Source organism: Acomys russatus, chromosome 27 (assembly GCF_903995435.1).
Source record: "Acomys russatus chromosome 27, mAcoRus1.1, whole genome shotgun sequence".
In the NCBI taxonomy this organism is placed as follows: Eukaryota; Metazoa; Chordata; class Mammalia; order Rodentia; family Muridae; genus Acomys; species Acomys russatus.
The window spans coordinates 41,462,972-41,476,147 of NC_067163.1; the positions used below are offsets into that span (position 1 = coordinate 41,462,972).

The 13,176-nt window shown below is 38.3% G+C and overlaps 1 protein-coding gene across 1 annotated transcript in view; it reads right to left on the minus strand.

Annotated features, from left to right (window-relative positions):
- Window positions 1-3,871: 3,871 nt before the first annotated feature.
- The window catches only part of Neil3 (nei like DNA glycosylase 3), a 48,507-nt gene continuing 39,202 nt past the window's right edge, over window positions 3,872-13,176 (minus strand). Inside the window, exons 8-10 of the mRNA XM_051169916.1 lie at window positions 12,006-12,417; window positions 5,842-6,016; window positions 3,872-4,295 (exon numbers count right to left, since the gene is read on the minus strand). Coding sequence (XP_051025873.1) covers window positions 4,113-4,295; window positions 5,842-6,016; window positions 12,006-12,417 — 770 coding nt within the window. The 3' untranslated portion in view covers window positions 3,872-4,112. The remainder of the gene's footprint in view (window positions 4,296-5,841; window positions 6,017-12,005; window positions 12,418-13,176) is intronic.

Genomic DNA, 13,176 nt, shown 5'->3' on the forward strand with positions numbered 1-13,176 from the left:
TCTGGTGCTATCTCAGAAAAATGGGAATAGGGCTTCCTCAAGACCCAGCTATTCCACTCCTTGGAATATACCCAGAAGATGCTCCAGCACATAACAAGAAAATTTGCTCAACCATGTTCATAGCAGCCTTATTCATAATGGCCAGAACATGGAAACAGCCTAAGTGTCCCTCAGTAGAAGAATGGATAAAGAAATTGTGGTACATATACACTATGGAATACTACTCAGCTATTAAAAACAAGGAATTCCCAAACTTTGTGGATAAATGGATTGAGCTAGAAATGATCATAATGAGTGAGTTAACCCAGAAGCAGAAAGAATCAAATGGTATATACTCACTTATATCTGCATACTAGCCCAAGGGTCATCTCCCACGAAAGCCTTCACTTACCAGGAAACTGGGACAGAGGGGAGGACATCCTATTGGGACTCTAAATGAGAGAAGCATGGGAGAATAGCAAAGTAGAAGGATCCAGAGGGTCCCAGAAACCTACAAGTAGAACATTATGATAGGCAGATTTGGGCCCAGGGATCCCGCTCAAACTAAGGCACCAGCCAAGGACAATACAGGCGGTAAACTTTAAACCCCTACCCAGATCTAGCCAATGGTCAGAACATTCTCCACAGTTGAGTGAAGGGTGGGATATGACTTTCTCATGTACTCTGGTGCCTCACATTTGACCATGTCCCCTGGAAGGGGAGACCTGGTGGCACTCAGAGGAAGGACAGCAGGTTACCAAGAAGAGACTTGATACCCTATGAGAATATACAGGGGGGGGTAATCCCCCTCAGGAACAGTCATAGGGGAGGGGAATAATGGGAAAATGGGGGGGGGGAGGGAAGAATGGGAGGATACAAAGGATGGGATAAACATTGAGATGTAACAAGAATAAATTAATAAAAAAAAATAAAAATAAAAAATAAGAAAAAAAAATTCTCTTCAGGTAGATCCTACACATTTCCTAGTGAATAAGGATCTAACTGTTATAGCAAACCAATTGTGGTTATATTTTCATTGTACTTTTGTATTTTTAGCTGCATGTTTTAGAACTGGGAGGTTACGGAAATATTTTTGGCAATGGCCTGGTTTTTTTTTTTTTTTCTCTGCTGCACATCATTTGCTTTTTCCTCCATTACTAGCACATATTCTCTACTTAATGTTAAGTCAGCTGAGAATATCAGCTGTCCAGTTCAGTTCCTGGTTTGTCACATAGATTTGTTGCCTCATTGAGCTTTTGGGGTAATGATCATTGATCTTGGGTTGTTTCTAACTTTGCCTTTTCAGTACAGAGTTAACACATAAAAAGACCAGGAATGGGATGTGTTGTTGGCAATCATTTCATGTGCTATTAACTTCTGTAGTTCTGCATGGACAATTTAATGGTAGAATAGAAAAGGGTTTGCTGCCACTTAAAAAATACATTGACCCTCCTCTGAAAGGATTTTTCCACAAACATGCAAAAATACCTTAAGATTGATAGTTATTTTTTTTCCTTTGAGAAACAGTTATTTGGTCTAACTTTAAAGAAAAAAATAAAGGAGTGTTAAAACAAAACTAGAAATAAAATGACAACAGGAATGAAGGTCTGTGGTAGAATGCATGAGCAAGGATATTAGCATTATCAGCAATAAAACGCGCACACACACACACACACACACACACACACACACACACACACACACACACACACACACACACTCATGCCCCAAAGAAAATTAAGGCTTCTGGATAACACTTCAAGTTAGCATTAGCTATTAGCAATACATTAAGATTTGGAAACAGATTTACTTGCTTAAGGTAGCAAAGGATATTAAAATCAAGATTAGGAAAGCACCAATCCACATTTCTTTATGCACGTGACTTTTGTCCTAAGTGTGATGCTAGTTTGGATCCCCGTAATTTTCTATGAAAACACTGAAGGTCATTGGAGGTTTCAGTGTATCTCCAGTATCTAACAGGAACTTTATATTTGTTGAACAGAATATGGTACTGTTTTCCACAGAGAGGATCTTGTATCTTAAATTGAGTTTAATAAAATAAGGTATGCATTTAATCACATGTTGTACACAGTGGTGTGTCTGAGAAAAGTATTCCTAACAGAATGAGTATCTTTTTAAATATAGTATTGCATAATTAAAAATAATTTATTTAGATTACATCCCGATTGTTATCCCTTCACTTCTATCTCCTATTTCCTATCCCTCCATTTTTCACCCCATTCCGCTCCCATAAACCTCTGACAGAAGGGGACCTCCTCTCCCACCATATGATCACAGATTATGAAGTCTCATCCAGATAGCTTGCTTCCCCTTCCTCTGCGTGCCACCAGGCCTCCCCACCAAGGGGAAGTTGTCAAATAGGGGACACCAGAGTTCATGCCAGAGGCAGTCCTTGCTCTTCCCGCAAGCATTGAGAGTGCACTCTCCATTGACTAGATCTAAATAGGGGGTCTAGGTTTGCTGCATGCATTGTCCTTGGTTGGTATAGCAGTTTGTGCAGGCTCTGCTGGGTCCAGATCTGCCAGCCTTGATGGTCCTCTTGTATGGTTCCTGGACCCTCTGGGTCCTTCTATCTCCCCATTCTTCCATACCACTCTCACCTGGAGTCGCAATAGCGAGTACCAGCATCTGTCCCCTGCTAGATGAAGACTCTCAGAGGACATCTATGTTGGGCTAGTGTCCAATTATAAGTGAGTATCTTTCTGGGTCTGAGTTAATTCACTCAGGATGATCATTTCTAGTTCCATCTATTTGCCTGAAATTTTCAAGATTTCCTTGGTTTTAATAGCAAAGTAGTATTCCATTGTGTAGATGTATCATGGTTTCTTTATCCATTCTTTGGCTGAGGGACATCTAGGTTATTTCAATATTCTGGCTATTACGAATAAGGCTAATATGAACATAGTTGAGCAAATGTCTTTGTTGTGTGGTGGAGTATCTTTCAGGTATATTCCAAGAGGCAGAATAGCTAGGTCTTGGGGTAGCCCTATTCCCAATTTTCTGAGAAAGCGCCGGATTAATTTCCAAAGTGATTGTACAAGTTTACACTCCCACCAGCAATGGAGGAGTGTTCCCCTTTCTCCACATCCTTGCCAGCATGTGTTGTCACTTGAGTTTTTTATCTTAGCCATTCTTGTGGGTATAAATGGAATCTCGGAGTCTATTTGATTTGCATTTCCCTGATGACTAAGGATGTTGAGCATTTTAAAAGTGTTTCTCAGCCATTCGATATTTCTCTGTTTGAGAATTTTCTGTTTAGTTCTGAGGCTCATTTCTCAATTGGGTTTTTTGGTTTGGTGGTGTTAATTTCTTGAGTTCTTTATATATTCTGGATATTAGATCTTTGTCAGATGTAGAGTTGGTAAAGATCTTTTCCCAGTCTGAAGGCTTTCACTTTGTTCTGTTGACTGTCTCCTGCCTTTCAGAAGCTTCTCAGCATCATGAGGTCCCATTTATTAATTGTTGACCTGAATGCATGAGCTGTTGGTGTTCTATTCAGGAAGTTGTCCCCTTTGCCAACGAGTTCCAGGCTCTTCCACACTTTTTCTTCTAACGGATTTAGTGTATCAGGTTTTGTGTTGAGGTCTTTAGTCCACTTGGACTTGAGTTTTATCCATGGTGATAAATATGGATCTACTTGCATTTTTCTACATGTAGCCATCCAGTTAGACCAGCATCATTTGTTGAAGATGCTATCTTTTTTCCATTGCATAGATTTGGGTTCTTTGTCAAAAATTTATTTCTGTGTCTTCAATTCAACAGAATGAGTATCTTATAATGTGATGTAGTACATAATCTCCTACAAATTACTGTTAACCAAAGAACTTATAAGAGACCAAAACCAAACTAAGAATACTTTATTGTCATCATTATTAAATATATTGAATATATATTTGAAAGTGAATAAACTGTCCCTCTCTTGAAATAGTGCTCATTATTACAAAAGAAAATGGTAAGGTGACACATTTAAGTAAAGAATATTTCTCAAATACCACAGCGTCTTAATTTATATGGATCACAGGTCTTCTATAAGCTTTCTACTAAACAAAGAGGACTGAACATTGTAAGTTTGATGAGGTTATGTGCCCGATATGCTTTAAAAAGAGAAAATACTAGCATCCTGGAATAATTTCCATTCCCGGTCCACTCTCTGCCCACTGGAAGAAATTACACTGCTTCTCCTTCTCAAAAGGACATACAAAAAAATTCTTCCCGTTATTAGGTCCAATCTTCAGTACTGTTCTCATGATGGAGCGCTTGCCATGCCTGCAGAATGGGAAGGACAGGTCTGCCCACTAAGGTAGGAAGAAGACGGGTATAAAGAACACACGGTGTTACAACACAGGCAGACGAGACTAGCCTCACTTGATGTCATATTGGTTTCATTGCTGTGGCTATCAATTTGACATTGAGAAACAGAAAGCTATTAGTTGCTGCACTTTAAGAAAGTCAAAGAAGCATTTTATTCACAATTTGTTTCAATCACGTAATAAATTGCCCAAATTCCAAACTTTATGTCATGTAAAAGTATATACAATCCCTCCCTTTATCCAGAGTAACTGAAAACTGCCAGCACCTTGATATTAAGCTATTGCCAGTGCCCCATCTATATGTCTGATTTAGTTAAACACTTGTTATAACTGTAATACTAAATTCCACTTGTCGACTAGGCAAAGGAAGATCCCAGCAGGTATATGCAAACTAATTAGACAAAAGCCACTCTACTCTTAGTCTCAAGACTTTGGTCTCAAGATAGGAATGAATGGGGGCTGTGATAATGTTAGCAATATAAAATTATCACTATTATTTTCCCATTATATTTAAATGGTTCTTAAGAAAATCTATGAATCTAGTATGAATAAGTATACACTAAGTGTAGGACCTAAAGCTGTCAAACCTTAAGAAGGTTTGAACACTGGGCTGAGGAACATTTTATTTCTCAGTAAGACAAACCATCAATGTTGGGGCCTCAGCACTGAAGTTGATCGATCTTTTCCTTTTTCTATTAGGCGCTGTAAGAGGTGTAACTATGGGAAATGTGTGCCCTTAAGCATTGAAATGTTACAGTGTGAGGAAAGCAGGGAGAACGACTGAAGGGACCTACCACATCTAAAGAATCACCTGTGGCTGGATTATCATTAGGCTGTCATTCCCACCTGTTCCCCCAGCCAAGATACACTCCTAGTTGAATTCACTAAGGTTATTGTAAATCCAAGTCAATTACTGGCACATACACTGATTTTTCTCATAGGCTCTATCTAATGCATACATAAGGCAGAGGTTTTAAAGAATTCTTACTTAGTATTTCTTCGTCCTTAATGCCTTTTTCATGTTCCCTCTCTGCCTCCCACACTTCCTTCCTTCCTTTTGCTATAGGGTTTCACCATCCAGGCTGATCTGGAATTCATTATATCAGTCTGGTCTCCAACTCAAGATTTTCTTGCTTCACCTTGCCCAGTATTTGGAATACAGATGTATGTCACTACATCTGGCCTCAATACTTCCCTATTTACCATTATGAACCAAAAGCAACATTGTTATACTTGTGATTAAGTATGACCTTCATGATCCAATAGCTTTTCTATCATTACTCTTATTTGCCAAACCTCTTCACATTGGAAGGTAACACCCATACTTTACCCTGAATATTAATGTGGCTTTTAAAATGGAAAGGTAAAGCCAGGGGTGGGGGTATGTAACTGTAATCCCAGAACTTGGATTCTGTCCCAAACACACGCATTTTTAAAAAATGAATAAATGTGAAAGGAAAACTACAAATACTGATACGATAAACCAACATTCACTTGAACTGCAGTTAAGCATGGGAAATTTTACACATACTTCAAAAAATCCACACTGGGCTTCTCTGGGTAGAGAACAGGCATAAAATTGCCTCCCCTTGTTTTCTCCAGCCTTCCGCACCACTCGGAGAACACAGAGGCGGTTATGCTTCCTGCACCGAGGACTGCCAGCTCTTACAGACTGAGGAGCAGGTGTTGCCTTGGGTTGGAATTCACTGTAATGACAGGTAACACAATCATGGTAGCACAGCAGCACGAAAAAAGTCACTCATGCCATCTTGCCTCCACCATTTCGTGTTACACCTATAGAAAGCCATATTATACTCTTAATTTTTTGATTCCCCGGATATTTCTACTTGATTTCAAAACTCACTATGTGTCAAAGGCATTAGCCTTAAAATTCTGAACAAAAACAGCTGAATTTGTAAGAAGTAATATTGGGTTTTCTTAAGTTTTCGCTTCTGGTAATCATTTCTTCCCTTACAATATAGACGGCATATTCACTTTTATTTCCTCTAAGATAGTCTTAACTGTACCTGGACCCCATCTCCCAAAGCAAGCAGGCTTACAGTCATCTCTAATTACCTTCTCATCTACAGAAACTCTCATCGATGCACCAAGGAGGCCATCTTGTGACCATTTACTGTCCATTTTAAGACAATTTTCTATGTCCTACAGTGATCATAGTTACTATTTTCATCACAATAATATTCTAGTAATAAACAAGCTGCTTGGGAGAGAAGAAATATACATCTCTGTACATGAAACTCATAGTGTTTGACACAGTGACCAGAGCCCAGGAGATGATCTTGTCCTTCAGCTGTATATGCAGGGTTTATTGTAATTTTTAATTTTCTATGTCTTGAATGTTTTAAGTAATACATGTTTCTGGATAAAAGCATTCATAGCAATGAAGGAAGGGTATAGGAATTTATCTCAGTTGTAGATGGTGTACTTAGCATATGCAAAGGGGGTTTGATCCCCAGCACCAAAACAAAACAAATGCAACAACAAAACAAGACCAGAATCCCCCCATATAAAGTCCTTACTTTTAATTCCTTTAATAGTAAATAGCCCATTTCATGTTGGGGAAAATTTATAAAAATAATAGTAATACTTAAAATATTTTGCAACACTGCTTAAATAATGATGCTTCAAGCAGCATATTTAATTGAAATGTTCAGAGGTTGTGATCATTCACTTGTGATGAAACTGATTTATACTTTTTAAAAAGATATGATTAAATACATTACTTTAAAATATCTGCTGCCATAGAACTTAAAAAAGAAATCTAAGCACAGTTTTGGAAGCTGCCATTTGTAATATAAGAGTAGCTAGTGGCAATGCCACGGACAGTATTTTCATTAAATATGTCGCCAGTAACTATTTTTGTGTCTTTCTTCAGAGTGGCCAGGGATAGGGAAGGTGGAAGGCAATGGCTTTTGTTTTCCACACCCTTCCTTGCGCCGATGAGGTCCATTGGTAATTCAAAACTATCATTTCAAGAGAAACTCAGCATCCAGGTGGCTATAGACAAGGCAAGAGGTTTCAAAGTAGAAGGAGTGTCATAAACAGTATTAAGAAAAATTTAAGGTAGAAACAAAATGAAGTTAAAGGTATTAGCAATGGAAAAGGTGCTCAATAAAATGTGCACACATAAATACACAGTTTAATATATACTTTTGGTGGCCCTGGTGGTTCAGGCCTGTAATCTCAGCTTCTCAGGAGAATGACACAAGAGGTCTGTCTGTTCAAGGCCAGCCTGGCCAGTTTAGCAAGAGCCTGTCTTAATCACATGAGGAAGAGGTAGGGATGGAGTTTAGAGTTCCACATACCAACTATGAGACCTTAGTTCCAATACCCTCCCTCCCCCAAAGAACAAACAAACGACAACAACCAAAACTATGCTATATGATTTTGAAAGTGCTGTTTTGGTAGCATTTAGTTCAATATTTCCTAATTCACTTGCCTTAAATTTTGACCCAAAATTTCAGAGACCTAAGGAGAGATTTAGAGTCCTCACAGTTGTAGCTTTCCTGAGGTAAAGGTAGGGGATAAGACTAAAGAGGAAAGGCACTGATGCCTTACCTCTTCTTCATCTTGTGTTCCATCCTGTGTCTTCCCTGGCATAATGCTGAAGAAGACAAAGCTAATATATATTGTCCTATCCCTGGTACCCAGGATGTGTCCCACTAAGTAGAGACATTAGTTTCACCCAGGAGCTCCTCAGACATACTGAACTACCCACTACCTCCTCCAAATCCCTTTGGAATCAGCATCTGCTTGCTAACAAGATTCCCAGGTGATTCGTATGCACATTAAGTAGGGAAGGGCTGAATTTATGTAACCAAGCTACTAGTGCCACCTGTGATCACATCAGCTCTAAATATGCACAAGCTAACCTCAATTTTATGATAGAAAACATTATCCAGCCTAATTAAAAGTTCTGCTTAATTGAGGATATCTTGGTTCCTCTTTGTTTCGATTATTATTTACATGTTTTCTAAAATGTAGCAGAGCATTTTCCTAGCTAAATTTAGGCTAAAGAATGGTTGAACTTATTTTGATGATTAGCCTATTCATTTGAATATTGATTTATAAATGGCATAGTGATGTGGTAGACCAGGATTTGGCAAAACCTTTTCAGACAACACATATTTTAAGCTTCTGAGTTTCTGTGGCAACTACTCAATTCTGTTGTTTTTAATACAAAAATAACTAAACAAATGGAAATTAAATATCACACAAACAGGTGTTAGGCTGGATCTGGCCTTGTTGCCTGTAGTTTGCTGGAGCAGACATCATTAGAATCAAGGACAATGCTTCAGAAACAACAAATTCTGAATAAATAATAAAATGATAAAATTGCTTCTGGCATGTGCAAAACATATGGGTTCCATCCTGAGTACCTTAAGAATAGATAAATTAACAATAAAGATTAAAAAACTGTCCTTGTGATGAAAAATTACTATACTATAATTATTAATTAATTAGTTTATAAGTTATTGATTTTATAGATTGAATGATTTATTATAATAAAAATAATGCTTGGAAATAGTTACTGATTTAATCAGTCAAAGTGAATGTAGAGCTGGCCATTCAATATTATTTCAAAGATTAAAGTAAGCAGAACTTAAATAAGGGAGGCCCTGAGAACCCCATGAGGTAAAGCAGACACAAGCAGACCTCCCCACACAGCTGATGGAAGCAGGCATGGCAAAATGGAGATTATTTCAAAGGTGTCCTTTTGCTCTTCCATGTGACCCTTTGCATGGTATTCCAGCTGGAACACAAGCTCTCTTTGAAAATGTACCACCATGTTTTTTTTTTTTTTTTTCTCTGTGTTTACAGCAATTGAATCAGAGATTTTTAACTGGTCTTAGAAGCTATTGTTAACTGCTTAAAAATTGGTTCAATTATCTAACTTATCATCGAGTAAGTGCATAACATTCAAGTATATTTAGGGACCAATCCAAAAATAAGCCTTTTCAACATAGCATGCAACAGCATGGCAAAGAGATCGCTAATTGAGGGAACAAAAGTCAAATTAATTACCCTATGGTTATTAAAGAAAATAAACTGGCTATAAATTCTGAGCAGACTACCTGTTTAAACAGTGTTTTGTGGTGAGCCTCGGCTAGGCATCTTGTCCATGAGATGAACACTCTAGCTGCCAGACAAGGAGCAAAATGAAATAAATGACAGTAATTTGCAATTTATTCCTTGTAAAGTAGCTGGGTGCAGAAGGGCTGCTGGGTGAATTCATTTCATCACTTGACATTTATCCTGCCACTTGATCTTGATTGATTGTGGAGTTTCATCCTGATGCTCTTCTATTCAACACACACACACACACACACACACACACACACACACACACACACGATTGTAGCATTTCTAAGCCATGCTGTGCACTGTGATTAATCATATGATTCTACTGTTGATGGCTTATGAAGAAATCATCTTAGTTTAAGGTTGCATTAATTTTTTTTTTTAAATTGTTACTTGATTAGTTAAATAGTCTGGTTTTTTTGTGGCTTTTTCTTTGCATGAAGAGAATAAAAATATGACAGGATATTTCATCTGGGTACAATGAATGGCACCATATTTTAAAGCAACCACCACTCCCACTTCCTTCTAGTTCTGCCACCGAAGAGACAACCTGATTAAAAGCAATTAACTTCTACAAGACAGCCTCCTAACTCAGACTGTAGCTCTTCCTGATTTTCATCATAAGGCATTAATTGGAATTAGAGTGAAAAGATGTATTTATCTAGTCAGTTAAATGTTCAGTCTCCCCTAGGTTATTCAAATATACCACAGGCAGCAGTTATATCACTCGTGTTAAATGATTATGAACAAAATATTTTGAAAAAAATTCAGCTAAGGGTCAATCATCAGAATTAACTCATGATAGAAGATTTAGAGGTAGCAATTGTTACAGATAAATGCACATACTGGGCAAAAACTGTCTGAGAATTGTTATGAAACAATCTTTAAGGATTCTCAGAGTATGGATCAGAAGTTTAGCCTATATGCTCCCTCATCCCACGGCCTAGTCGAAGAATCTCCCCATCAATAGATAAGGAACATCAATTAACCCGAACTCCCCTAAGATTACTTCAGGTTTCATGGTAACTGTCTCCCATTGGTAAGAAAAGATATTATTCATTTTATGTACTCTTCCCTTAAAATGCTCCAAAGGGTCAATGAATGTGAGGGCTGAGCGGGCAAAGGTGCTTGCTGCCAAGCCTGACAACAGGAGGATAGCACCTGGCACCTACGTGGTGAAAGGACAGAAGAGACCTTTGTGAACTGTCTCCTAACCTCCACAGTCCCCCCTACCCCAACACATGCATATTTCTGAAAAATTAAAATGCTATGTTTGTGTAGCAACTGATTTGTGATGAAGAAATTAGGACAGAACACTTGTGGAAGCAATCCCTCTTTTTCTCATGGATGCTTCCTGGGCTGTGACAGGAAGCCTAGGTTGGAAGAGGGTGATGCCACTGAGGGAGGTCAGTGGAGACTGGCTGCAGTACTCATGGAACCAAAGGCGATATTCCTGCTTCTTAGGCTTCTACAGCTCAGCTAACAATTGGGGATCTTCTTCCAGCCATGTAGCTGGTGCTAGTTTCATAAAACACATCTGGCGCATGTAGTCCTTAATAGGAACTGCAGTTTATTTTAGACATAAAAATATCATGGATGCTCTTTTGGAAATTTTGGTTAAAAATAGAAAAGCAAAGAAACAAACAAACAACCCACATGACTGAAAATAAAGCTACTTTCTTACGTTAACAGAAACTCAACACAACAGTCTCTGGTTTCTCTTTTTTGAAACAGAAGACTCCTACTGAAGTTCTGTAGATAATGGCCCCACTCAGAACTTGGCTTTTCTAGGAAGAAGTGCAGTGGGCCACTCACAATGCTTTCACTTTTCCCATGGTGAAAGACAAACCAGTATACAGGAGAAGCCAGAGCTCAAATTTTGGTCTTTATTCAAGCTTGTGGCATGCAAGCTAATAATTTCTCACAGTGATTGACAAGCTATAACTCCCAATCAGGCACATGACATGAAGGAGAGAACCGGGACCCTACCGTGTCATGCATTGCTAGACTGATGTTAAGAAGCTTGAGTGAAGGCAATTGATTTTCAACGTCGTATGACAGGCTTATTGGGATATGACTACCTTGGGAATCAAGAAATATCTGTATATAAGATATCAGCAGATAACTGGTATGATTGTGGGTGTTTTAAATAGTTTTCTATATATTTTCTGATATTTCCCAAATATGTCATATATAGCATATGTTGCAGTCAGGAAAAGAATTTTTAAAAACTTGTTGGAGATGCAGGAAAATATGTTCCATTTCTCTTCTGTGCTAACATCAATTAGCTAGAGAAAGAAAAGCGAGCAAATCGTTATGATAATTTTCAGTGCTTATGCTACTAAAAGCAATCTAACCTCCTTAGCAATTGGTGCATTTTCTCCCTGCTTAGAACTTGATGCAACACAAATGCCTTACAGATCGTAAAAACACTAACCTGGGTGGTAGTGGTGCAAGCCTTTCATCTCAGTACTCAGAAGGTGGAGGCAGGTGGATCTCTGTGAGTGAGATCCAGGGCAGCAGGGTTACACCAAAGGGAGAGGGGGCAACTTAATGCCAATATTGTAAAGACCAAAGTTAGAAATATCATACCTGTTAGGAAATCGAGAGTTGTGACTCTTAAGGTCCGTTGATGAAGAGTGAGCTGTTTTCAATTTTTTATGTGCCGAAGTAAATAATTTAGACCGGGCACAAACTGTAGGCGATCCGTTCACCTTGTTGAATTGTTGACTTATGTAGTTTATTCCTTCTCTGGAAGGGTGCTGTGGATCACTTAAACATATGTCTGCAGGAGGAAAGTTTTGAAATTCCCCACCTATTATCCGGTTTGGGCTTTTCTTTCTGGCCAAAGTCCTGGATTTATTGCTGAAATCTGTCAAGACAAGGGTTGTACTTCCAAATACAGTTTCCCTGTTGATCTTCACTGCATGTGTGTTCTCAAAGTTATTACAAGGGTACTTCACTAAGTTGTTAAAGGTGACGGGATTCTCTCCATTCTTGGGCACTGAATTGGGAACAATGAGACAAGTGATTTTACAGTATTCTTAAAAATATAAATTACCGACTATTTGAAACAGATTTGATTTTAAGTTTTAGTTCCTTATAGTCAGCAAATAGGCACAACCACGTTGTGAAGCTCACTTGGACATATGACAGCGCATCATCTTCAGCTTAGGAAAGAAAACATCAACAACCTATAGGAACTGAAAGATGGTGTTCACAAAGATTTACATTTGCTTTTTTTTATGTTTCAATATCTAAAGACTATTCAGCTATCAGTTCTAGTAATGTTAGGTGACACATTAAGCAGCAATAATTAAGAATGATATCTCATGAAGCCTCAGCTTGGCAGCTAGAGACCAATATATGGACAGGAATATTTCTATGAATGACAGGACCAAAACGAAAGATTTACTTAAGATTCTCAAGGAAGAAATATAGACACTTAATGCTGATAGGAATAAAAGTTTCAGCAAATATCCTAGAATTTTGGAGTCAGCATCACAATATGATCTATATGTCTCTTCATATTTAAAAAATAAAAACACTAGTTGGCGAGGCATATAAAGGCATCCCAGAATGCTGAAATAAATGTAGAAAACTACGACTGATTTTCCAACAGCTTCTCTCTTGGGTGATGCTGAAGGAGGTGCAGTCCTTTTTGGGATTTTGCAAAGCTGTTGAAGGGATGATGCCTGCCTCCCAGGCTCAGGGAACACAGCACAATACAGCCGCTAATACAATGCAGGGGTCCTTAAGTCAA